We start from the raw sequence: 24,723 nt of genomic DNA, 5'->3' as shown, positions 1-24,723 counted from the left end.
AATTTCACGACATATGCCGGTGATATTAAACTTGATTCTGATTCTAATCTGCCAATAAAGTAGGAAGAGATGCGTTGGGGCACATGGGAAAAATAAAACTGCTTTGACTTTAGGTACAGATTTCCTCTATGATGACAGAAATATCGAAAATAAAGATAAAAATCATCTGGGACCTCATTTTTAAAAATGAATATCAAAATCCAGTTAGATAGCAAATGGACCTGCACTAGTGCCTGAACAAGAACAACAGGAAATATTTTGTTACCTTAAGGAAAGTCAGACTGGTTTAGATTAAGTGGGCATTGCTTTTTAAGGGCATGCAATCAATTAAATATAGATAGAAAAAATGCTGGTACTCTACAATATATGCAATCTAATTAACTTGCTAAGCCCCAAAAGGGATGTGAAGGATAATGCCTTACTGTGAAAGGAATTAAATCTCAGCAATCATTCTCAGAAAATTGAAGTGCAATACAGACATCAGGATTGTCTGAAACAAATGAGGAAAGATCAATTGTTTGTGACAGGGACCAATAATGGCACATGGAGATATGATGCAGCAAATCTGAAACCTAAATCTTCTATGAGCCCATTGATAGTAAACTTGAAAGTATAAACCACATACATTAGGATCAGCATCAGAACTGGGTTTAATATCACAGTGAAATTGTTAACTTAGCATCAGGAGTACAATGTATTACATGATAGATATAGAAAACAAACTAAATAAATTAATCACAGTAAGCAAAAATATGTATATTAAATCATTAAATTAAAAATAGTGCAACAACAGAAATAATAAGAAAAGTTGACAAATGAGATAAAATCTGCAGATGCTAGAAATCCAAGCAACACACACAAAATGTTGGAGGAACTCAACAGGCCAGGCAACATCTAACGAAAAAAGTACAGTCAACGTTTTGGGCTGAAAGCCTTTGGCAGGACTCACTTTGTCGGTGTACTTACCCAGGTCTGTTGTTACAGCCATGTATCCTTCCTGGGAACATGTCTTCATCACCAGCTCGTACCACACGGTTTCCAGATTCATTTTCGAGCTTCTCGATTTGAACCCTCTGAGGACCCCAGGTACTCACGTTCAATTGACTGCTTCACCCACTGCGCTCCACGCACCATGCTTAAGAGTCCTGCCGAAGGGTCACAGCCTGAAACGTCGACTGTACTTTTTTTGTATAGATGCTGCCTGGCCTGCTGAGTTCCTCCAGCATTTTGTGTGCGTTGCTAGTAAAAAAAATTTCATGCGTTCAATGTCTATTTAGAAATTGGATATCAGAGGGGAAGAAGCTGTTGCTGAATCACTGAGTGTGTGCCTTCAGACTTATATACCTCCTTCCTGATAGTAACAATGAGAAGAGGGCATGTCCTGGGTGTTGGGGGTCCTTAATAATGGATGCCTCCTTTCTGAGGCACCGCTCCTCGAAGATGACTTGGATATTAATGCAAACAAATCTCATGCAAATGTATATCATAAATGCATGTAAAGCAGATTATGATTCATTATCCCCATTTATACATTGTCATTTAGGTTTGTGAAATCTCTAGATTTTGTGCCATTTTTATTTCTAAAACAAAAAAAACTGTATAGGCATGTGCTAAATATGTCTTGTGTAAACTTCATTAATGAAGAGGACCAGATTTATGAAAGTGCAAAGTGCATAGCTTGCTTTATTATAGTATTTAAAACAGCTGAATATTCAGCAAATTCTGACCTTCGCCTTTCCTGTGTTAACTATTATAGCCGATATAGAAGAAATATTTATTCATTTATACTGTATATCTTAAATGTTTTGATTCCTGGCATGCAAGTTATATGCAATTATGACATAATCCTAATGTATTTTACTTTGGAGCAGTTTTTGTGTTTATCTTGGCATTTTAGTGAATTAAGGCTTGCAGTTCATCAATTTCAAAGCCAAGATCTCAAAGAGGCTCTGAGAACATTTTGAACAGCCAGTGCTTATAAATAATCTATATCTTTTTGTGCAGAATCAATTTTGAAAGCTAAGCGTCTCAACCTTTGCACAAAAAGATGAATAGTCCAGTCACATCCTGGTATGAAGTGTTGCTGTAGATCTAAAAATTTAAGTTACATTAGTGTTTCCTTCTCTGCATCAACTAGTTGAAGAACAGATGTTCCGCTCGGTGGAAGGACAAGCTGCCTCAGATGAGGAGGATGAGAAGTGGACTGAAGATCAGAAGACCCAGGTGAAAGAACTGAAGAAACTTTTGAACCGGCTCTGTTGCTGTGGGAATGGGTGAGCACCACACCACTGAACTTAAGCAACCACAGAACCTTGGGTATCTCCTACAATCAAATGCAAAAACCTAACAGAAGGGACATGGATGCCTGTTTTTGAGTAACGAGCTGCACCCAGTTCCCTCCAATCCCATAGATTAGAGAATGCCAAACCACATTAATTCTCTCAGAGAGAATACCACTTTAACTTTTGTAACAAGTATTATGATAGAGGTTTCTTCATTACCGATGTAATTTGTGGTAAACGGAGGTAAAACCACCTTGAAACTGCAAAATCCATACAGTGTGATCCCAACACCAGTAGCTGATCTAAAGAGGTATTTTTCACAAATGGCCAAAGTGAACAATTAGAAAAATGTTGTGTATATAGTACTTAATCTGAAGGAATAGGAATATAACAATGAATTTCTAAATAACTAATAGAAAAAATATTAATACTGAGATTAATATTTTAACTAATAAATACATTCCTTTCCCTGAGGTATATTGTTGAAACTTCTGAGCTTTAACAGCAGCTTGATGATTTCATGGTTATTTTCCCTTTTAATGTCATGACACCTCATGGTTGCTAGCCTAGCATCATAATCACGTGGTTTCATTGTCTCTCCGTGCACAGCCAGGAAGGGAAGAAACTGTCAAGCTACTCTTACCTGATTTCTTTCAAGTGTATGTGATTATAATGGCTTTAAGGTAAGGGGAGGGAAGTTCAAGGGGGATATTAGAGGAAGGTTTTACACTCAGAGAGTGGTTGGTGCGTGGAATGCACTGCCCGAGTCAGATACACTAGTGAACTTTAAGAAACTACTAGACAGGTATATGGAGGAACTTAAGGTGGGGGGGTTATATGGGAGTCAGGGTTTGAGGGTCGGCACAACATTGTGGACCGAAGGGCCTGTAATGTGCTGTAGTATTCTATGTTCTATAAGCAAATATTTATTTATTTATTGAGCTACATCATGGAATAAACCCTTTGGCCCTTCGAGCCGTGCTGCCTAGCAGCCTCCAATTTAACCCTAGCCTAATCACAGGACAATTTAAATGACTAATTAACCTACCGAATGGCATGCCTTTGGACTGTGGGAGGAAATTGGAGTACCTGGGTGAAACCCTCATGGTCACAGGGAGAAGGTACAAACTCCTTACAGACAGCGTCAGGAATTGAAACTAGGTTGCTGATATTGTAAAGCGTTGAGCTACCGTGCGGCCTGAGGGATTAATTTCAGTGGCCTTCAGTATACTAATCTGTTTTCAAATTCCGTAGCTGCAGCATAATTTGACAAATTGGTCATGCTGTATAACTCTATGAATCTAGAAGTTCATACTTCAGCATGAGTTAGATTTGATCCTGGATATTTTGTACCCTGACACTTTGAATCACAAACGATCAAAGATGAAAACTGTTCGCATTGCTTTGAGCCAAGCCAGCTATCTGGGCACACATTTCACAGGGAAGGTAATTGTGTATCTTTCCAAACAATCAACATGAAAGATTTGAGCATAATGACCCAAACTATTCTCCAAGTGACTCTTACCTTGAATGCTAGTCCAGTGGTCACACTAGATGTTTGCCTACTTGAGGCTCACAATGTCATCGAGGAATTGCTTCATGGCTAAAAATAGTGATGAAAGAGAATTAGGCCTCAGGCAGAAGAACACGAAGACCTGTCCTCAGACTGTCCAAGTGAATGCCTGACAACTTGTCCTATTAGAGCACATGGGATGGTGTCATGTAGACAACAGCATTTGGAATGTGTTAATTTATTGAGATACAGCACGGAATAGGCCCTTCTGGCCTTTTAAGTTTCTCTGCCCAGCAATCCCTCGTTTTAATTCAAGCCAAATCACAGGACAGTTTACAATGACCAATTAACCTACTAACTGGTATGTCTTTGGACAGTGGGAGGAAACCAGAGCACCCAGAGGAAATCTACGCAGTCACTGGGAGAACGTGCAAACTCCTTACAGGCTGTGGCGGGGCTTGAACCCGGGTCACTGGTACTGTAAAGCATTGTGCTAACCATACACTACCATGGCTTCAAATTCACATTGAATAATATGCCTGTTTCACCTGGAATTATACGCTATCTGCTGAAGACAGAATAATGAATACTATTAGCCCTACTGGTATTTTGACAACAAATCAGGGATGTACTAACTAATTTTTAAACGAAATTGTGAACGTAGGCAGTATCCTCGGCTCCATGACAGTCCCCTGTTATGTGGTATCTTTTCACAGCTGTGATGATAAAACTGTAAGAAAGCTACTCTCAGAGTTTGGGAACATACGGTGTGAAGAGAGCAACAATGCTGTTTGGGAACTGGTTGAAAAAGTGGCAAAGTTAAAGGAACAGCTGGAGTTGAAGGAGTACGAAACCCAGCGAATGGAGACCGACATTGATCAGGTGAGAAATCAGAACACCTTGATGCATTTCTTCTATGCCTTTGAAGTATAATGACAATGATATTTGAGGGGTGCTGTCTTTGTTAAAACATTTTTGAACTGCGTTTTGATGCAATGATTTTAAATCAGTTCATGTCCTAATGTGTGGCCACTGAAAGCATAGTTTGGCAGGGTGGGGATACATTTCTACCAAAGGAGGTGTAAGATGCTCCTTCCCTCCTCTGGCCTGCAGGTCACCCTTGGGCAAGGTGTTGCCCCCCAATCAGGGTTACGTGAAGCCATGGGGGCAGGTGGTGGATGGTCGTATGAGCAGCTAATTCATATCATGAGTTCTGCTGTGTAGATACAGATACTGACGCCAGGCAGACAATCTCTGAAGAGTATTGATAATGGCTGGGGTCACCCATCTTGAAGAGACAATGCCCAAAAGAAGGCATTGACAAAGTACTTCTGCAGAAAAATTTGCCTGTCGAAGACCATGTTTGCCTACAACATGGCACATAATGACGATGACCGTGTGTATATTCGGTCCCTTAGAATGCCTTCCAATAATTTAACCGCGACTGACATCTGGCTCACTGGCCTCCCAAAGGAGGAGGAGAGATTATCATTTAGATTAATAATCCAATACTTTTTGAAGAAAAATGGGCTAAATTTTGAAATCAAACATGTTTTAAGTTGCCAAGCATGGGAGGGCTGGAGGGAACTGTTTGAGATAAGTTGGAGACCAAGGGAAGCAGAATGACTTGAAGGTGACACAGTCTTGTTCTTCATTGCTCATCCATCTGAAAGAAAGAGGTGTGCCAAACTCACCAAATATTTCCAGCATTTTCTATTTTGATTTCATTGGTTTCATACTGGTCTGAAATTGAAAGAATGCAACTTGGAACATTATAGGGGATTTGCATGTTTATTGAGCTGCAAATCTGTCTGGACACCATGTCATCCTGTTCTAGTTAAAAATTGACGACACTCATCAGACACTCGGCAGTGATTATTTCAAGTGATTATTTTATTGGTTGCTCATCCTCCTTAGTGTAATGAGTTCTTTAGGCTGGAGAGCGTTGGGCACCGAGGTTTTTAGAGCACCTGAATTGGATAATCGTTGCTTAACAAGAGTTGTTAATCATTTAGAGTTACTTGTGTTTTTCTTGGGGGACTCACTCTTTGTAAGGCAGTTTCCTGGTTCCTTCTGTTTAAGCTTGTTAAGAAGATAAAGAAGATATCAAAGAAGATAAAGCTTTTTTAGTATATAAAGAGTAAAACAGAGTCAAGGGTAGATATAGCACCAATACAGAGTGACACTGGAGATATTGTAATGAGAGACGCAGAGATTGAAGAGGAACTGAATGCATATTTTGCATCAGTCTTAACAGCGGAAGATGTCTGCAGTATACCGGACATTCAAGAGTGTCAGGGGAGTGAAGCTTGTGCAGTGAAAATTATGACTGAGGAGGTGCTCAGGAAGATTAATGGTCTGAGGGTGGATAAATCTCCTGGACCTGATGGAATGCACCCTTGGGTTCCGAAGGAAGTAGCTGGGGAGATTACAGAGGCATTAATGATGATCTTTCAAGAATGGATAGATTCTGGCATTGTACTGGATGACTGAAAAATTGCAAATGTTACTCCGCTGTTTAAGAAGTGTGGGAGGCAGCAGAAAGGAAACTATAGACCTGTTATCCTGACATCAGTGGTTGGGAAGTTGTTGGAATCGATTGTTAGGGATGAAATTACGGAGTACCTGGAGGCACATGACAAGATAGGCCAAAGCCAGCATGGTTTCCTGAAAGGAAAATCCTGCCTGACAAACCTACTGCAATTCTTTGAGGAAATTACAAGCAGGGTAGACAAAGGAGATGCAGTGGATGTGGTGTACTTGGATTTTCAGAAGGCCGTTGACAAGGTGTTGCACAGGAGGCTGCTTAGCAAGATAAGAGCCCATGGGATTACAGGGAAGTTACTAGCATGGGTGGAGCATTGGCTGGTCAGCAGAAAACAGAGAGTAGGAATAAATGGATCCTATTCTGGCTGGCTGCCGGTTACCAGTGGAGTTCCACAAGGTTGGTGTTGGGACCGCTGCTTTTTTATGATGTATGTCAATGATTTGGACTATGATATTAATGGATTTGTGGCTACATTTTCAGATGATACAAAGGTAGGTGGAGGAATGGGTCGTGTTGAGGAAACAGAGAGCCTGCAGAGAGACTTAAATAGTTTAGGGGAATGGGCAAAGAAGTGGCAAATGAAATACAATGTTGGAAAGTTTATGGTCATGCACTTTGGTGGAAGAAATAAACAGGCAGACTATTATTTAGGTGTGGAGAGAATTCAAAATGCAGAGATGCAAAGGGACTTGTGCAAGATACCCTAAAGGTTAACCTCCAGGTTGAGTCGGTTGTGTAGAAGGCGAATGCAATGTTGGCATTCATTTCTAGAGGTATAGAATATAAGAGCAGGGATGTGGTGTTGATATTCTATAAGGCACTCGTGAGACCACACTTGGGAGTATTGTGTGCATTTTTGGGCTTATTTTGGAAAAGATATACTGACATTGGAGAGGGTTCAGAGAAGATTCACGAGAATGATTCCAGCAATGAAAGGGTTACCGTATGAGGAATGTCTGGCAGCTCTTGGGCTGTATTTCCTGGAGTTCAGGAGAATGAGGGGGGATCTCATAGAAACATTCCAAATGTTTAAAGGCCTGAACAGATTAGATATGGCCAAGTTATTTCCCATGGTAGGGGATTCTAGGACAAGAGGGCATGACTTCAGGATTGAAGGACGTCCTTTTAGAACTGAGATACAGAGAAATTACTTTGGTCAGAGAGTAGTAAATCTGTGGAATTTGTTGTCACGAGTGGCTGTAGAGGCCAAGTCATTGTCTGTATTCAAGGCAGAGATAGATAGGTTCTTGATTAGCCAGGACATCAAAGGGTATGGGGTGAAGGCAGGGGAGTGAGGGTGGCTGGAAGAATTGGATGAGTCCAGGATTGAATGGTGGAGCTGACTCAATGGGCCGAATGGCCTGCTCCTGCTCCTATATCTTATGGTCTTATTTTGATATGCTCAGGGACTCCACGTTACTTGTATTATTTAAGTAGACGCCCAATCAGCACTAATCCCAGGGTCCTGGTTTTGAGAATGTTACTTCTCGTGGTGTTGCATGGCTGAGCCACCAATGTACTTTTGGAAATATTTTGAATAAGCTCCCTTTGCCATCTCTACATTGGAATCTATCGTTTCTCTGCACTTGATTTCCAAAATTGCCAGTGCACGTTACGACATTTAGTAGAGATTCCTTTCAAAACTCATGCCGAAAGCTTTACTGCATAGTTGCTGATGTTTGTAGATTATTGATGCCTCAAAGCCAATTTTTAGAGATCAAGTAATTCTTTCAATGATATGAGAAAGTTAACCTTCCTTTAGATTAGATTTCTTCGACTGAACACTTTAAAAAATTATGCCTTGTCAGATGTAGTTAAGTACAAAATCAAACTTTCTTAATTGATTCTAATGCAAGATAACACCATTTGACTTAATAATTTTAATTACGATTGGAAAGAAAATGCTACATCTGAACTTAGGTCCAGATGGCTTGAAATAGTGATGGCTTACATCTAGGTCAGCACCAATTGCTGTAGTTTCTTTGGTTACAATTTTATTCGGATCAAGTAGTTTATTAAAAAGCCTTCTTTTTAGCTAAAACAATTGCAACAGTTCTTAATGTCATAGAGGGCAATTTTGTACAAAATCATCAGTTATAGACTGATAATCTTATTTTGACTCTGTTCTTTTTTGCCAAACTACTGTCAAACTCTTTTCAGCTTGCGTTTTTGTGGCAATTGCTGAAACCTGCCGATGGGATTTCAGAGGACTGGGAATTTCCCTTGATGGTACACGGCAGCGTCAACAATAACAGCACTGCAAACAGTTAGTAGCTGTGAACCAACATTTAAGAAAGGCAGGAACAATGTTTCTTAAAGAGAAGAAGGAAAAAATAATTCGGAATGCCTTGAGGGAGTGAAAATGTAGAAGGGATGGAAAGAAACTAACAGCACTGGGGAAAGGGAGGGTGGAGAAGTGGGCAGTACACGAGTGAGGAAAGCGAGTACATAGCAGGAAAAAAGAGAAAATACAGCAGCAAAGAAGAGATAATCCAATTAAGATTTCTGTTCCTATTTTTACAGCTTTGGCTAACTTAACGTAAACTCCATACTTTCAGTGGTTCAATGGTTCCATTTAATATCGGAGAATGTATTCGGTATACAACCTGAAATTCTTACTCTCCACAGATATCCACAAAACAGAAGAAAACCCCAGAGAACGAATGACAGAAAGATGTTTGATCCCCAAAGCCCCTCCCACCCCCTCCAACGCACAAAGCAGCAGCAAAGCATCAAATCTCCCCCCACTTGTTCCAGCAGAAAGCAAAAGTGCCACCACCCACCAAGCAAGCAATAGCAAAGCCCCCAAAGAGGTCTGTCAAAAACTACAGTCCAAGTTCGTCCTCTCTCTCTGGACAGAGAGGTGTCACAGCGAGAGGGGAGACCACCAGACTGCTATTTTGACGTTATAGTCTGGAGTGAGCTCACCCGACTCAAGAACCAGAAGACTCTCACCTCACCCCCATCGAGAGAGGGAGAGACAGAGAGAGAGAGAGAGAGAGGGAGGGAGTAGGGAGGGGGGAGAGAGCAAGATTTAAAAGAGATTTTAAGGAGTGGAATTGAAGCTGCTTCACAGATTAGCTCAAAGGAGTCACCCTCTGGTGTCATCTTCACTCCCAAGCTTTCATATTTTTCATCTTAATATACTTGGTGAAGAGCTGAGAATCTAGTACATTCATCAGGTTACCTTTCTCAACCTCCTACATTCCAGTCTATTACTAGACACAATGTTACTTCCAAATCCATGTTATTTTATTCCAGCTAGATGTCATTCATACAGATCCATGCCAACTTTCTTCTCTGAACCCTATAGACACTTCCCTATTTACACATCTACGGCATCTTCAGAAACGTTCCACAGCAGCTGAGCTTTAACCAATCCATGTTTTCTTTGGAAAGCTCATATATTCCACAAGTAATCCACTAAATTCCTTCCCCATTCCCCCAGCAAACCTGAACTTGCTATACTGAATAATGAGACTCATTCTGTGTTTAAGCCAGATGTTCGGTTGAGGGATACTGGTTCACAGCTTGGCATGGACCTGTTAATTATAGAGGCAGGTGGTTACGCAGATGGGGGGTGGGGTGCTCAGATGCTGGAACCTCTGTCCTTCCTTCAGCAAAGATTCAACTGATAGAGCTCAGTTGTTCAGAGCTGAGGAGCTGGGTGCAGTCTGTCTACGGCTGCTTTTCAGCAGCAGTGACCCCATCACTTGAATGAGGTCACAAGCCCGGATGGAAAAATGTAACTGAAGCTAAGCGGTTGTCCTTTTTTTATCCTAATATTAATGGTTTTGATTAACTTATTTCAGTTCAATTGCTCCACAGGCCAACGAAAGATAATTAGAAACAGTGGAAAAAAAACCTTTGGCAGCGTCAGAGTTGCCAAAGCAGTCTGAGTACAGGGACTTAGGATCCACTGCCCAAGGCCTAATGCTGATCGTGGATCACTTGGCTTCACAGAACAGCGAGGCCTGATCCTTCACTTGCCCAGTGGGGCTGCAAAGGTCAGTGCAGCCACAGAGAGGAGTGTGGGCGAGGTGGGCCCAAGTCAAACTTGTACTCATTTCCCAAGACAGGTTCCTCCCAGCTTCTCTTCATAATTGGAACTGCAACAGTTTGTAATGAATCTGTGTTCCCTTTATCCATTTGTTCTCTCATGAAATATGCAATAAAGCATTTAATGGCTGGTTCAACATTGAATAGGTGCTATCTTACTGTGAGTGTAAATGATATCTGGCTATTCAGTTCTAAAAGAACCTCTCAGCATGGTTTCTGAGGTGTCTTTTGCTGAGATAAAGTTGGCAATCAACTCCTAGTTCTGTCAGATTTTTCACAGCAACACTGAGTCAAGATTCCTTACCCAACCCATGTGTGTTTTGCCTTGCTTTCCAGTTCTACCAAAGCCCTGGGATTCTAGTGTGTCACAGTGTGCGCTGGCCACGACTGAACCCAGGTGTAGAGAAACAGCAGACTCACATGTAGAGATGGAAACAAGAGTTTATACACAGGAATTCCAACAGAGTGTCGGTGGCACGACTGAGCAACACTGCAAGAGGAATCATTTTCAAAACAAGCACCCAGCAATTAGTGCTAATCAGGCATCCACTTAAATATTACAAGTGACACAGAATCCCTGAGCCAATCAAAATAACTTTAACAAGCTTAAACAGAAGGCAGCAGGAGACTGCATTAAAAAAAGTGAGTTGCTCGAGAAAAACACAAGGTACTCTAAATAATTAAAAACTGTTATTAAACAACAATTAACCAATTCATTAAAAACCTCAGCACCCAATGCTCTCTGGCGCCCCACGTAGGTCCAAAGAACTCATTACACTAGGACTTTGTTGTGAAACCCCAGCTCTGCCAGCCTGCGGCTTGCCCCAAAACGCAACGTGATATAACATTTCATCCTTGGCTGCTTGAGCTAGCTAAGTGTACTTCATGTATTTTGGATCCTGCTTCCATAGGTTTCAGTTGTATGACATTTTGGAAGCAGCCTATGATGTATATCGCTGCCCAGTGGTATAGTGGCAGCAGCAGCGGGCTTCAGGGCGAATGGTCCTGGGTTCAAATCTGGCTGGCTCCTTCCAGAGATTATCAGAGATTAAGGGAGCTAGGACTTTACTCTTTGGAGAGAAGGAGGATGAGAGGAGACATGATAGAGGTGTACAAGATATTAAGAGGAATAGACAGAGTGGACAGCCAGCGCCTCTTCCCCAGGGCACCACTGCTCAATACAAGAGGACATGGCTTTAAGGTAAGGGGAGGGGAGTTCATGGGGGATATTAGAGGAAGGTTTTTCACTCAGAAGGTGGTTGGTGCGTGGAATGCACTGACTGAGTCAGTGGTGGAGGCAGATACACTAGTGAAGTTTAAGAGACGACTAGACAGGTATATGGAGGAATTTAAGGTGGGGGGTTATTTGGGAGGCAGGGTTTGAGGGTCGGCACAACATTGTGGGCTGAAGGGCCTGTAATGTGCTGCACTATTCTGTGTTCCACGCTTTCCATCTGTGTTGGATTAACAACTCGGCCTTGTAAAAAAAAATAGGGAAATGGCAAAAATGCCACCCAACATGCCACAAGACAGGAAAAGTACATATATAATACATTCAGTTAACAAATTTTTACCTTTTGGTACCTTTTCTATGAAATTTTCTCTCCCATTTCAGAAACGTGAAGGGATAAAATTATATTTTAATTATATGCTGCGCACTTAAGTGTTTTAATAAAATAGTCAACCTTAATCCCTAAAGCATAAGGTAGAAGTCTCATAATACTCATTAATAAAATGGTCTTCAGTTATTTTGTACTGTAACTAATGGTGTTCTCAGAAAGACATAAATATCCTTAAGCAAGTTTGTTGGTGATGGGAAGTTCTTCAGCAGAGCCTCTGCGTACTTGATTTCAAAGCTTAGAAGTGTAACTGCATTTTTGTCTTTGCTTTTCAGCTGAAGGGGTCACTGCTGTGTGAACTACAGCGTAAAGTGGATGAGACTGAACTGCTGCAGATGGAGCTGCAGATGTTAGAAACTGAGCGAGTACGTCTATCATTGATTGAAGAAAAACTGATGGATGTACTGCAGCTCCTGCAGCAATTACGTGACCTTGTGAGTGAATGATGCTCTGACAACTTGCAGTAATTTAATGCAATAGGTTCTCACAGTAAGGAAAAGCTCATTTCCAGTGGTGCATTAGGATTGATTTATGTCTGTTACCTTTCAGGAAAAAAAGATAGGAATTTCACCCTATGTAGAAATGAATACACCATGGGAGTTATTAAATGTGACTTGGAAAGTATTTGAGTGCCAAAATGTTCATGATCATATTTTCATTTTGCAGTGTATTCAATAAAATCTTTATTTTATCTAGAATGTGTCGAGGAGATCGTTGGGAAAAATCTTGCTCAGCACTCTGGAATCCTGCAGTGATCCTCAGCATGGTGAGTTAACAAATTGATGTTATGGTTCTCTCTTTGTCCTTCTTTGTCCTTAACAGCACTTACAGAGAGCAAGAATACTCAACTGATTCATTTGACAAGAGCATCAATGTCAGATGAAAGTCAATCTACATGTCTCTGGTGGGGGAGAGATGTGTAACATGAAATAAAATGGAGAAGGCTCGGGAAGGTAGAGAATATAAGAATGACTTGAGGGTATGCACATGGGTGTCAACGTCCCATGGGAATTTTGACTCTGCTATTCAGTGAAAGCTAAACTAATGGCATCAGGCCACATCCTAGAGGCAATCATAAAAAGGTCCAATGGGAAAACATAGCTCCATTGCAGGGGTAGATTGTCTTAGTCTAAACTGTCATTCCTGCCAAGTTAAAGTATGAAAGTTATATAATTTTTTTTTGCTGATGACAGGTACAAAACAAAATAACTGATGAAAATACAATCCAGAAATGCACATTTCAATAAGTGGAGTTTTCCACCAGTTTTTACTTACCGTGCTCCACACAGGTGTTGCTAGGTTTCTGGAGGTAAATGTGAAATTTTACTCCAGTGCTATTTAGTGTTATGTCATTAATCAAGGATTAATGGAAGTTTGTGAGGAGTGAGAAATGTAAGCAAGTACCAGCTGTTGGAATTTCCATAAACTCACTGTCGAGATAATTGAGTGGAGAGGATTTGGGTAAGAGAAGAACAATATTATGTTTGCCATAGACACATTTACAAAGGGGTAAGTGAATTGTGTTGTGCCTTTAATATTTCAATATACTGTATATACAAGATTTCTCAAATATTATTGAAATATTCAATACTTTAAAGTAAACATAAGGTTAGCCCACATTTCTGACTCCCATGTCTTCCTTTGAATTAGTTTAATGTTTTGAAGTTACAAAATATCACAAATTGTATTAGAAAAAAATATAACTCAGAAGTAATAAGTACTTGAAGAATTTGCAAATCCAGCATCATATTTGGCATTTGATTTTATTTACAAATCTGCTATTTTTCCGGTGCAGAAGACTTTGAATTAATTAAAAACAGCTTGGTAGCATGATTTTTGGTCACATGCACTGAAGAATTCTGCTAGAAGTCCTATTGGCTAAAATTGTTAGCTTGTTAATTCTTGATTGTACAGGGACTGAAGGGATACAGGGAGAAGGCAGGAGACTGGAGCTGAGAGGAAAATTAGATCAGCTATGATAAAATTGCAGAGCAGACTTGATGGGCCAAATGGCCTAATTCTGCTCCTATATCTTATGGTCTTATGGTATATTAAGATCTTGTCATGGTTGTAAATTTGTGTACTTCAGCGGAAAATGGTAAGGAACTTAGAACTAAAGTCCATGAGATATAGGAACAGAATTAGGCCATTTGACCCATTGAGTCTATTCCATCGTTTCATCATCCTGATCTGTTTCCCCTCCCAGCACCAATCTCCTGCCTTCTCCCCACACCCCTCCATTCCTGACTAATCAAGAAACATATCCACTGAGGAACATATCTAATAAGCTGTCCATTAAATCAATTTCAATGCATTAAATATTAAATCTGTATTATACCTAAGTAATCTGGAAATGTATATTTGGCACAGCAATTGGATACAAGGTGTTAGTCAGAGGTTTTTTTTTAGAGAGAATGGGTTTCATCACATTGTCCTGTCATTCATACAGTGTGTAGACATTGCAATTCTTTTGCCTCTGCATCAGATAATAAAGGATGAACCGTGGTGTTTGCTGGGAAGTTGGTATTTGTATCACACAGGCACTTGGAACAAAGGGAGGTGGAGAGAATCAGAAATCGCACATTGATGAAACACCTGTTGAGTCTACTGATATTTGGAGTGCAAATGTTTAAAGAAAAGGACACAAGTTCCAACTTTATGTCTGAATGGTTGCAAACTTTTGCTAGTTTCTAAACTAAACTTGGTTTATTAGCAAGACTGAGAGGGGTGTTTTAATTTTGTTTTTGTTGTGATCAAAGTATTATATTAATTTTGGCTGAAAATTGCTTGCTAATTATTAAAATACCACTTTAAATGTTAAAAAGTGGCCTTTTACTTACGAAGCATTGGAATGTTGGTGAATAATTGACTGTATGGGTAAAGGCAGCAGAAGTAAAGCATATGTTTGTACTTTTGCCCAATTAGATCATGACAGAATTTCTGCATGAAAATCACCTTCCAGGTCCCCTAATCCCATTCTTATCCCAAATCTATTGACCTCAGTCCTGATCATTGTTATCAAGTGGGTACAAAATTCCAAATGTTCTCAAACTTTGAGTGAAACTATTTTTTCTCATCTCAGTCCTAAATTTGTGACTCCTTATTATGATAATATAATCTTTCTGCCAAGTGAAGCAGCCACTCAGCATCTATCCTATAAAGTATTCCAAGATATGTCTTATTGAAAGTACCTGCCATCTAGAGAACCTTGAAGATAAATATATTCTTCCTTGGGGATGGAGACTAAAGCTCAGTATGGTCCCAGCGAAGCCTTGTATAATTGCTGTAAATGTGTTTTCGTTCATTTACTCCTTGCAATGAAGTCACAATTGTGGAAAACATTATGATCAATATTTGGTGACATGGTAGCACAGCAGCTGTACAGCACCAATGATCTCCAATTGGGGTCCAACTCCGCCGCTGCCTATGAAAGATCCTCACCGGGACCACATGGATTTCCTCTGGGTGCTCCAGTTTCATCCCACGTTCCAAAGATGGCCCGGGTTAGTAAATTGTTGGCACCAGAAGCGCGCGTACACTTGCTGGGTGCCCCCAGCACATCCTCAGACTGTGTAGGTTGTTGAGACAAAATGATGCATTTCACCGAACGTTGGGATGTTTTGGTGTAACACGTGACAAATAAAGCTAATCTTTATGGCTGGTCTTGGTACAGAGTTAAACAGCATGGTAATGGACCCCTTGACCCAGCTCATTCATGCTGACCATGGTGCCTATTTTATTTTACTGAGATGCCGTGTGGAATAGACTCTTTGCAGAATAGATCCTTTCTGCCCTTCAAGCCACACAGCCCAGCAATCCCCCAATTTAATCCTAGCCTAATCACGGGACAATTTACAGTGACTAATTAACCTACCAACCGGTATGTCTTTGGACTGTGGGAGGAAACCAGAGCACCCGGAGGAGACCCACACAGCCACGGGAAAATGTACAAACTCCTAAGCAGGCAATGGCAGGAATTGAACCCAGATCTCCAGTACTGTAAAGCATTATGCTAACCACTACACTGCCGTGCTGCCCCATTTGTTGCAGTCCCATTTGCAAACATTGCCAATCTGATTCCTGAGCTTTTGGTCTAAGTGCCTTTCCTTCCCACCCAATCCATACCTTGGAAGAAGATCATCCACCAATCCATCGGGTTTTAATGAGCTACGATGGCCTTGGCAAGCTCGTGAAAATGATACCGGCTTAAGCGACTTCAGCTGGAAGTGGAGTATAGAGAATTTGGAGTTGTTCTACCAGGAGTGCAGAACTTTTGATATTATTTATGATCATTAATAGTTTCAGTATCGTAATAAGTAAAAACTGACAGACAAATCAGAAACAGAAGACAAATTTATGAATAACATCAGAAGCAGTAGCAATATGGGAAAATCTTGCAGGCCCCTTCCTCTTGTTGCACGTCAGGTTTGGAAGATTAGTTCGTGTCTGTCACTGGTTGGTGCAATCATGGCATGATGTGTGGAGCAGCCCAGACCAGAGATGCTCCAGGCCAAACAAATACATCTTTGAGGGGAAAAATAAACTTCTAAGCAATGAGGAAAATGGTGGGGGTCAAGGGATTAATTGGAATCGTTCTAGTAAACAATCAGCTCAGAAACTGTGAACTGAATGTTCCTTCCTGCATTATTCTGTGATGCATTGAATATGCCAGCACAGCAGTATAATGAGAATACTTTCCTGCAGCATAATGTCTTTGGAAGATTAATGTTTGTCATGTCTTGCATTCCAGAATTATTTCAAGTATATAAACAGCCGTTGAACTATCTAGCCAAACAGGATATTATGTAATGACATTTTTAAATAAGTATTCAGGTTAACAAAAAACAGATTTTGCTGACGTTCTCCTCTCAGCTTGATAGGAATGTCACTAGGTTTTCAATTCCTTCCCTATTGTTATATATTTGAAAACTTTACATCATATTGTGTCTGACGTTATCATGTTCAAGTTGCCTTTTAGGTCCTTTCACTGTCTTACACCATTTTCATGGCACCACGCTTTCTCCGTCTGTGACCTGTATGTTTCTGCAGGTCAGGATTCTTCCCTGACCCTGGAGAATACAGGCCCCTCCCAATACACCATCACCAACCTCTTCTTCCATTGACTTTCATCTCAGGTTTTCCAATATTGACCACCTAACCCAAGTCACCTGAACTTCAACGCTTTCTAACTGCTGTCCATCCCACACTCAAAACTACACAACTACTTTTGAACATGTTTTTTTTAAACCAGATAAATTTCTGGAAAAAAAACACTTCTAATACTAAGCGTTAAATGGGAGGAATTCTCTGGATGCTGGGAATCCAAAGCAACACACACAAAATACAGGAGGAACTCAGCAGGTCAGGCAGCTTCTGTGGAGATGAATAAACAGTAGATGTTATGGGTCAAACCCTTTCTTCAGGACTGGAAAGTAGGGAATGCCAGACTAGAAACAAGTAGAGGGTCGGGAGGGGAAGGACGACAAACTAGAAAGTGAAGTAAAATTTATGTTTATTGTTTTTATTTTATAACCTGTTTCTCCTTACTCAGGCACTAGTTCAGGAATTCTGTTTGTCTTCTCGTTCTGATACTTCCTATTTGCTGTGGTCTCTTGAATTGGCAAATTGTTCTCTCATTCCCTTCTACAGACCAGGATATTTTCAACATGGAGTTTTGTTCCAGTTACTTCATATGAACCCTGACGATACGTCTTTCCATATCGGCAGACTTTGACAATATATTATGTAAAAATTCAAGATTTTGTAAGAAAAACAGAATAAAATAAAAATATCATGAAGGGAAAGAGTGATTAGCCTGTTAGCATGTGGTATTAATTCACATGTCTGTTCTATATTTATTGATTGATTGATTGATTCAGATACAATGCGGAATAAGCCCTTCCAGGCTTTTTATCCCTAGTTTTAATTCGAACCATGATTTATCCCTAGTCTAATCACGGGACAATTTACAATGACCAATTAACATAGGATTTTGCACGCAATTTTCAGCATCTAGATTCCCATAAAGAAATATACCTTCTCATTTTACAGTGGGAGTTTTGTTCTCAGATTATAAATAGTGTATTGTCATATACAATACACCCGAGTACAATGACATTTCTTGCTCGCATGAAGCACACAAGAGTATACGTGTTAACAATTCTAAAGCTTTTCTCCCCCAACATGCAACTCCCCCAGGGAAATTTTCAAGCTCACTGGTCTGAACTGACAGTTTTCCAGTGGAACTGCAATTTCGAACCCCCTTCATCCTCAGACACAATCTCAGTTACATACTTCATTGCTTCGCCAGTGGGGGGGTGAGGACCTCAGTCTGTCTCCGGTTCCCAGCCTCAGCTTGCTGCTGCTTCAGATCTCCACCACATTCACAGTTTGCCATTCGCCACTGCGCAGGGAGGTCAAAGCAACCACAGGCATTTGCCTGCAGCCCAGGGCTTCCCTCCAATTCCGGCACTTGGGCATGGCGCTCATATCTCTCAAGCATTCCCATACCTGGGAAATCAGCCTGAAGTCTTAGAGACTCACCGTGGTTCCAGAACACAGAACACGCCTCCCATGTGTATTCCTCACCGTCTTTAACTACTCACCATTCCCTCCCCCCCCCCCCCCACAATCCAGCTCTCCGTGCCCTTCTTTCTTCCCTGGTTATTGCCACAACAGCACTACTGCAATGTGGCTACAAGGCTATTGGTTGTATGTCCCATGGAGAAGTGACTGCAGAGGGCCCATTTGCTGGGAGCTATCGATATGTTTATAACCCTACTGCCTTGTGGGCAGCCTCAGGAGCAAGGAAGGCTACGGGAGCAAATCCAGAAGTAGGGCCCCTAATGGGGCTGGACGTCATTGAACATTCTTTCAGCAGCTCCTGCAGCCAAGCTGGTACCAAACGTATTGCTTCATAAGCTTTCCTTTGGACTGCACTGGTGAGGCTGGGGGGGGATCTTGACGACTGGGCATCTCAGGATCTCCACACCTTCCACCCAGGCTTGTGATGATGATCACCCATTGTTCTTCGAGACAGACGGATGCCAACCAATAAACATGTGGTATCAATAGGGAACACTGTGCTGAAACAACACTGTCAACACCTTACCAAAAAATCTGACAATGTTCATTGAACCCTGACGAATCAAGTTCTATCTGTTCATGAGGCTTTTGCAGACATCGTTAGAGTGACCCACAACATTATTCTATTACATAGTACAGTACAGGCCCTTCAGCCCTCCATGTTGTGCCGACCCATATAATCCTTAAAAAAAAGTACTAAACCCACACTACCCTATAAACCCTCCATTTTTCTTTCATCCATGTGCCTGTCCAGGAGGCTCTTAAATACCCCTAATGTTTTAGCCTCCACCAACATCCCTGGCAAGTCATTCCAGGCACTCACAACCCTCTGTATAAAAAAAAACTTACCCCTGATGTGTCCCCTAAACTTCCCTCCCTTAATTTTGAACATATTAACTGGTGTTTGCTATTGGTGCCCTGGGAAACAGGTACTGACTATACACCCTATCTATGCCTCTCAATCTTGTAGACCACTATCAAGTCCCCTCTCATTCTTCTACACTCCAAAGAGAAAAGTCCCAGCTGTGCTAACCTTGCTTCATATGACTTGTTCTCCAAACCAGACAACATTGTGGTAAATCTCCTCTGCACCCTCTCCATAGCTTCCAAATCCTTCCTATAATGAGGTGACCAGAATTGTACACAATACTCTAAGTGTGGTCTCACCAGAGATTTGTACAGTTGCAACATGACCTCTCTACTCTTGAACTCAATCCCCCAATTAGCAAGAAACTCATCTGGGAGTTATCCCTGAGCCAGGGACTCAAGGTGACGTAGCACCAAATATTTTCTAGTGTTAAAGTGAATGGCCACAGCTACAGGTGGGGAGGGATTTGAAAATACTGGTGAAATTTTCAGGGAGTGAGACAGAAGAAGCTGGTATGGAGTCTGAAATCGTTAAGCTTTAATGTGCAGGTTAGAGAGCACATCCACTGCAGTTACCTGCACAGTTAAGTGGAGCAGACTCGATGTTCCAGGTAGCTGGGCTCTGCTCCTGTATCTTAATCATAACAAAATTCATATGTTGTCATTTGCAGAGCCTCTTTTTGGGTTTGAATAGCATTTTTGAGGAAAGTTTACAATCGGTTGCACCCCTTCTATGGATTTTCTTTTGTTTTTGCTATTGCTGCTGACAGCATCTTCCTCTACTGTATATAATGGATTAGCAAAGAAGCACTTTATATTTTATTGTTCCTATGAATACAGGAATGGCTGAATGTTCAAACAAGTCAGATCCTATGTCTAGCATTTCCCCTGGCAATAGTATAGAAAGCATAAATTGTTCATCTCAAAGAAATGATCTATTGATTCTTTCTTGCAGGAAAGACTCACATTCTGGAGGTACTGAATGCCTTGTATCATGAACTTACTGCTTGTGAGCTTCTATCCAGCAAGTCTTTGGAAAAGGCTCAGAGTCACCAGTCCCTGGGAAATCCACTGCTCATCTCCTGTTGAGGATCTGCAAGCTGGCTTTGCCGATTTGTTCAAAGAGCACTTCAAACGTTTCCCAGAAACCTACAACTCCTGTATCCCAAGCAAGTTTGTAAAAAAAAAAAAATGTTTTACGCACCTTACTTAACACAATGTTAAACTTGTCGGCCAGGTTAACTTGCTTTACTGGATGGAAGGCTAAATCATATCATTACGGCTCCTACTTATTAGTCTTTACAACTTGAGGAAGAGAATGCTAGGGAACTGTCCAATAAAGAATGCTTAACAAATGAGTCCAAAAGAAATAGTTGTGTCTTTTAGAAGTACTAAATGAATAGCCAAAATATTAGATTATCATTAAAATGTAAGTTCTAACAAGAAAACATACATTGGCTCAAAAATCATAAACAGGAAATATATATTTTTTTTAAAGATAAAATCACAAAAAGTGACAGATTTAACTCCTACTGAGTGTATGAAATGTTTATTGGGTCAGGCCTTCTGACATAAATAGCAGAAGTGATGAATACAGATAGCTGAACAGCTCAAATGGGAAATTAAATGCCATAGTTATGATCCAGACATAATGGCAAATGCCAGTGAACACTAAGGGAGAATTTTTTAACCATCGTACTGCTGCTACTATAAATATTATTGCAGCAATAAATATATATGTATTTATTCCATTGCCACATTATACACAAAACGTATCTGATAACTTTAGAGGACAGTTCTAAAGCCGCAGTATTGAAATTTACATTCATAAGCAGCCAGCTATAACATTTGTAATTTCTATGCTGAATTAAGTAAACTTAGCCTCGTAGAGCCACTTATAAGTGAGACAGATATTTCCATTAGTCCTGGTAACCAAACAAAAGTTAGATCAATTGGCATTGTGTCATTAAAATGTGGTCTGTGGAACTGAAGCCAATCAGCAAGTCTGTACCGATGACTCTGACACTGTCGCCAGGAACCTTTCAAATAAAAAACTGAAGGGAGCTTGTGATTGATGATGGGAATAACCCTGCAGCAAGGCATAGTCATAGTCTCCAGCTGCAGATTGTGGAGTTATTGGGCAAACTCCCATGCAATATTCTTTTGGTTACAAGCTGACAACTGTAGTACATTGTCCTACTTGTATCTAAAGTTTGTGGGTGCTTGGTTTCAGTTGCAGTTTCAACCCCTAACATACGACCATAAGACATAGGAGCAGAAGTAGGCCATTCTGCCCATCGAGTCTGCTCCACCATTCCATCAGGGTTGATCCTGGAGCGCCATACACCTGCCTTCTCGCCATAGCTTCCGATGCCCTGACTGATCAGGAAAAGATCAATTTCCGCCTTAAATATACACACGGACTTGGCCTCCACCACAGTTTTTGGCAGAGCATTCCACAGATTTACTACTCCCTGACTTTAAAAAAAAATTCCTGCTTACTTCTGTTCTAAAAAGTCACCTCCCAATTTAGAGGCGGTGCCCTCTAGTTCTGGATACCCCCACCATTCCCTCCACATCCATTCTGTCTAGTCCTTTCAGCATTCAATATATTTCAATGAGATCCCCATGCATTTTTCTAAATTCCAGTGAGCACAGGCCCAAAGCTGCTGAATGCACCTCATATGTTAACCCTTTCATTCCTGGAATCATCCGTGTGAACGTCCTCTGTACTCTCTCAAATCCTTTGAGTTATGGGGCCCAAAGCTGTTGACAATACTCCAAGTGCCACCTGACATGGGCCAGTGATTGTTCCATTAGGCTGCTGAAGTAGAAACTGTGCCATGAAGATTCACTGACATTCCCTGAACTTGGGCCGGTATGTTTCACTGTGTTCTCTCAGAAGTTGTGTGTAGGTATCTGGAATAAAGATCGTCATGTGAGAAGGAAGTGTTTTGTGAAATAATAGATGGTCCTTGACTGAAAGCATGAACAAGGTTTGGGAATGTTGAAGTTAGTAGACTGTATGTGCAAAATGGCAGATACTCTGTATGCATTTCCAACCCCAAAATGCACACCCAAAACAAAACCATTTTTACTTTGGAAAGAGAGAGAGCAGCTGCACAATTTGCCATGTACTTCAAGAGTAAGGCAAACTGTATTTTCCTTTATTTTACTATATGTGTGACCCACTTTATAAAAACAAAAATAAAGTAATTTTTTTACTATTGTGTTAGATTATTTGCTAGTCAAAGGCTGCTTGGGCAGATTGATAGCTGTAACCACCCAGCACAAAAGCTCTCAAATTGATACATCATAAGTTTGCAAAACCTCAATTCTGTTCTTGTACGCAAGATGGGATCAGACTGATCTTATTGAATGACAGAGCAGGACTGAGTGAATTAATCCTGTTTCTGTTTCACAAGTTCACTGGCAATTTTATTCAATTCAGGCAATTTTATGAAAGATACCACAGTCAAGATTTGTGTCTTTACCCTGTAAATTCAAAACGACGTCAATGGCATTAAATGGAACAAAATTTAAAATAAAATAGCAGCTTTTCCAAACTTGAGTGGTTTTAATCTTATGCATTTTGTTTTCTAACTTTACCTCCTGTGCATTCCATTCTTTAAAAAATTGTTTACTCTCTGACTTTATTTTTGCAAGCAGGAATTTGCTACACAAGATGCATGTACTCAAAGTACGAAGTAAGTTTATTATCAAAGTACATATACTTTGACCACAGACCACAGTTTGTGCGGCTTCAGAGCTGTGTGTTAGACATGGCTATGAGTAGCACTGAGGTCCTGCAGGGGACTGTATTGGCTCCCTTCCTGTTTACCCTCTATACCTCGGTCTTTAGCTACAACACCGAGTCATGTCACCTGCAGAAATTCTGATGACTCAGCAATATAAAGGGAAGACAGGAGGATGAATCCAGGACTCTGCTGGAGGACTTTGTCAAATGGTGCACGCTGAATCATCTGCAGATCAACATCAGTAAGACAAAGGAGATGGTGATGGGCTTTAGGAAGACTAAGCCCCCACTGCTCCCTGTTACAATTGATGGTGAAGTCATGGGTGTGGTGAGGACCTACAAGTACCTGGGGGTGCACCTGGACTACAAACTTGAGTGGAGCACCAACACAGAGGCTGTGTACATGAAGGGCCAGAGTTGCCTTTACTTCCTGAAGAGAAAGAGGTCCTTTGGAATATGCAGGCCTCTCCTTCACATGTTCTACCAGTCTGTTGTTGCCAGTACAATCCTCTATGTGGTGGTGTGCTGGGTGATGCCAACGGGCTCAATAAACAGATTAGAAAGGGTTGCTCAGTTGTAAAAGTCAAACTGGACACACTGGAGGCTGTGGGAGAACAAAGGACCCTACAGAAAGTCCAGCAATTCTAGACAATGTCTCTCACCCTCTGCATGCCACCTTGGCTGAACAGAGGAGCACTTTTAGGAATAGACTAAGAACGCTACATTGTTCCAAAGAGCGCTATATGAGATCATTCTTATCCTCAGCCATGAGGCACTATAAAGAGACAACCTATAGCCGAGGAAGTGATGACCCCCTCCTGTTGGACTGTTTGTGGTAACTTAATTTTTTTATTCTTTCTACTTCTCTTCTAATATTTATATCTGCGCACTTGTAATGCTACTGTGATGCTGTAATTTCCTTCGGGATCAATAAAGTATCTACCTGCTGTTATGTCACAATATTCTTTTTCTTGCGGGCATACTCAATAAATCCATAGTAGAGTAATAACTAACAGAATCAATGAAAGATCTCTTGGGCGTTCAACCAGTGTACAAAACAATGGAGATCCGAGCCCACTGAATAGGTTTTGATAGATATTTTCAGGAACCAGCATTCCACAGCCCAAGACACGTGAAACAACCATAATGATTTTGCAGGTCACCAATGACCTCTTTGCCAGGCTCTTCAGTTCAGAGAGAATGGATGCAGACAGGGCCATCATTTTTTACGATTTCTCTAGGGTACTAGACTATTGATTCTACCCTTGTTCCTCACCGCTCTATGCATACAAATCCTTATTTCATAAAAACTGCAAAGGCTTCGTTCCTCAAAAACAAAACTTTTCAATGATGAATTTAAATACCAAATCGTTTTCAATAACAAATGTTGCATTTTACACAGAGCCTCTTAATATGCTGAAATGTGCTTTGATATTGTTCTATCCAGTTACCATACAGGTTGCTTTTCAAAAGCAATAGTAGCTATTTCTACA

At 40.8% G+C, this 24,723-nt stretch overlaps 2 protein-coding genes across 3 annotated transcripts in view; one reads left to right on the top strand and one right to left on the bottom strand.

Moving 5' to 3' along the window:
* efcc1 (EF-hand and coiled-coil domain containing 1) overlaps window positions 1-23,050 on the top strand; it is a 78,839-nt gene extending 55,789 nt beyond the window's left edge. The window contains exons 3-7 of the mRNA XM_059944098.1: window positions 2,138-2,273; window positions 4,512-4,677; window positions 12,297-12,455; window positions 12,718-12,787; window positions 20,429-23,050. Coding sequence (XP_059800081.1) covers window positions 2,138-2,273; window positions 4,512-4,677; window positions 12,297-12,455; window positions 12,718-12,787; window positions 20,429-20,562 — 665 coding nt within the window. The 3' untranslated portion in view covers window positions 20,563-23,050. The remainder of the gene's footprint in view (window positions 1-2,137; window positions 2,274-4,511; window positions 4,678-12,296; window positions 12,456-12,717; window positions 12,788-20,428) is intronic.
* The window catches only part of cfap92 (cilia and flagella associated protein 92 (putative)), a 247,952-nt gene that overhangs the window by 202,221 nt on the left and 21,008 nt on the right, over window positions 1-24,723 (bottom strand). For both annotated transcript variants that reach the window (XM_059944096.1, XM_059944097.1), the window contains one exon: window positions 3,808-3,885. The gene's annotated coding sequence lies outside the window, so the exon portion shown is untranslated. The remainder of the gene's footprint in view (window positions 1-3,807; window positions 3,886-24,723) is intronic.

This window comes from Hypanus sabinus, chromosome 19, assembly GCF_030144855.1.
Source record: "Hypanus sabinus isolate sHypSab1 chromosome 19, sHypSab1.hap1, whole genome shotgun sequence".
NCBI classification, from domain to species: domain Eukaryota; kingdom Metazoa; phylum Chordata; class Chondrichthyes; order Myliobatiformes; family Dasyatidae; genus Hypanus; species Hypanus sabinus.
This window is presented reverse-complemented; position numbering and strand designations above follow the sequence as displayed.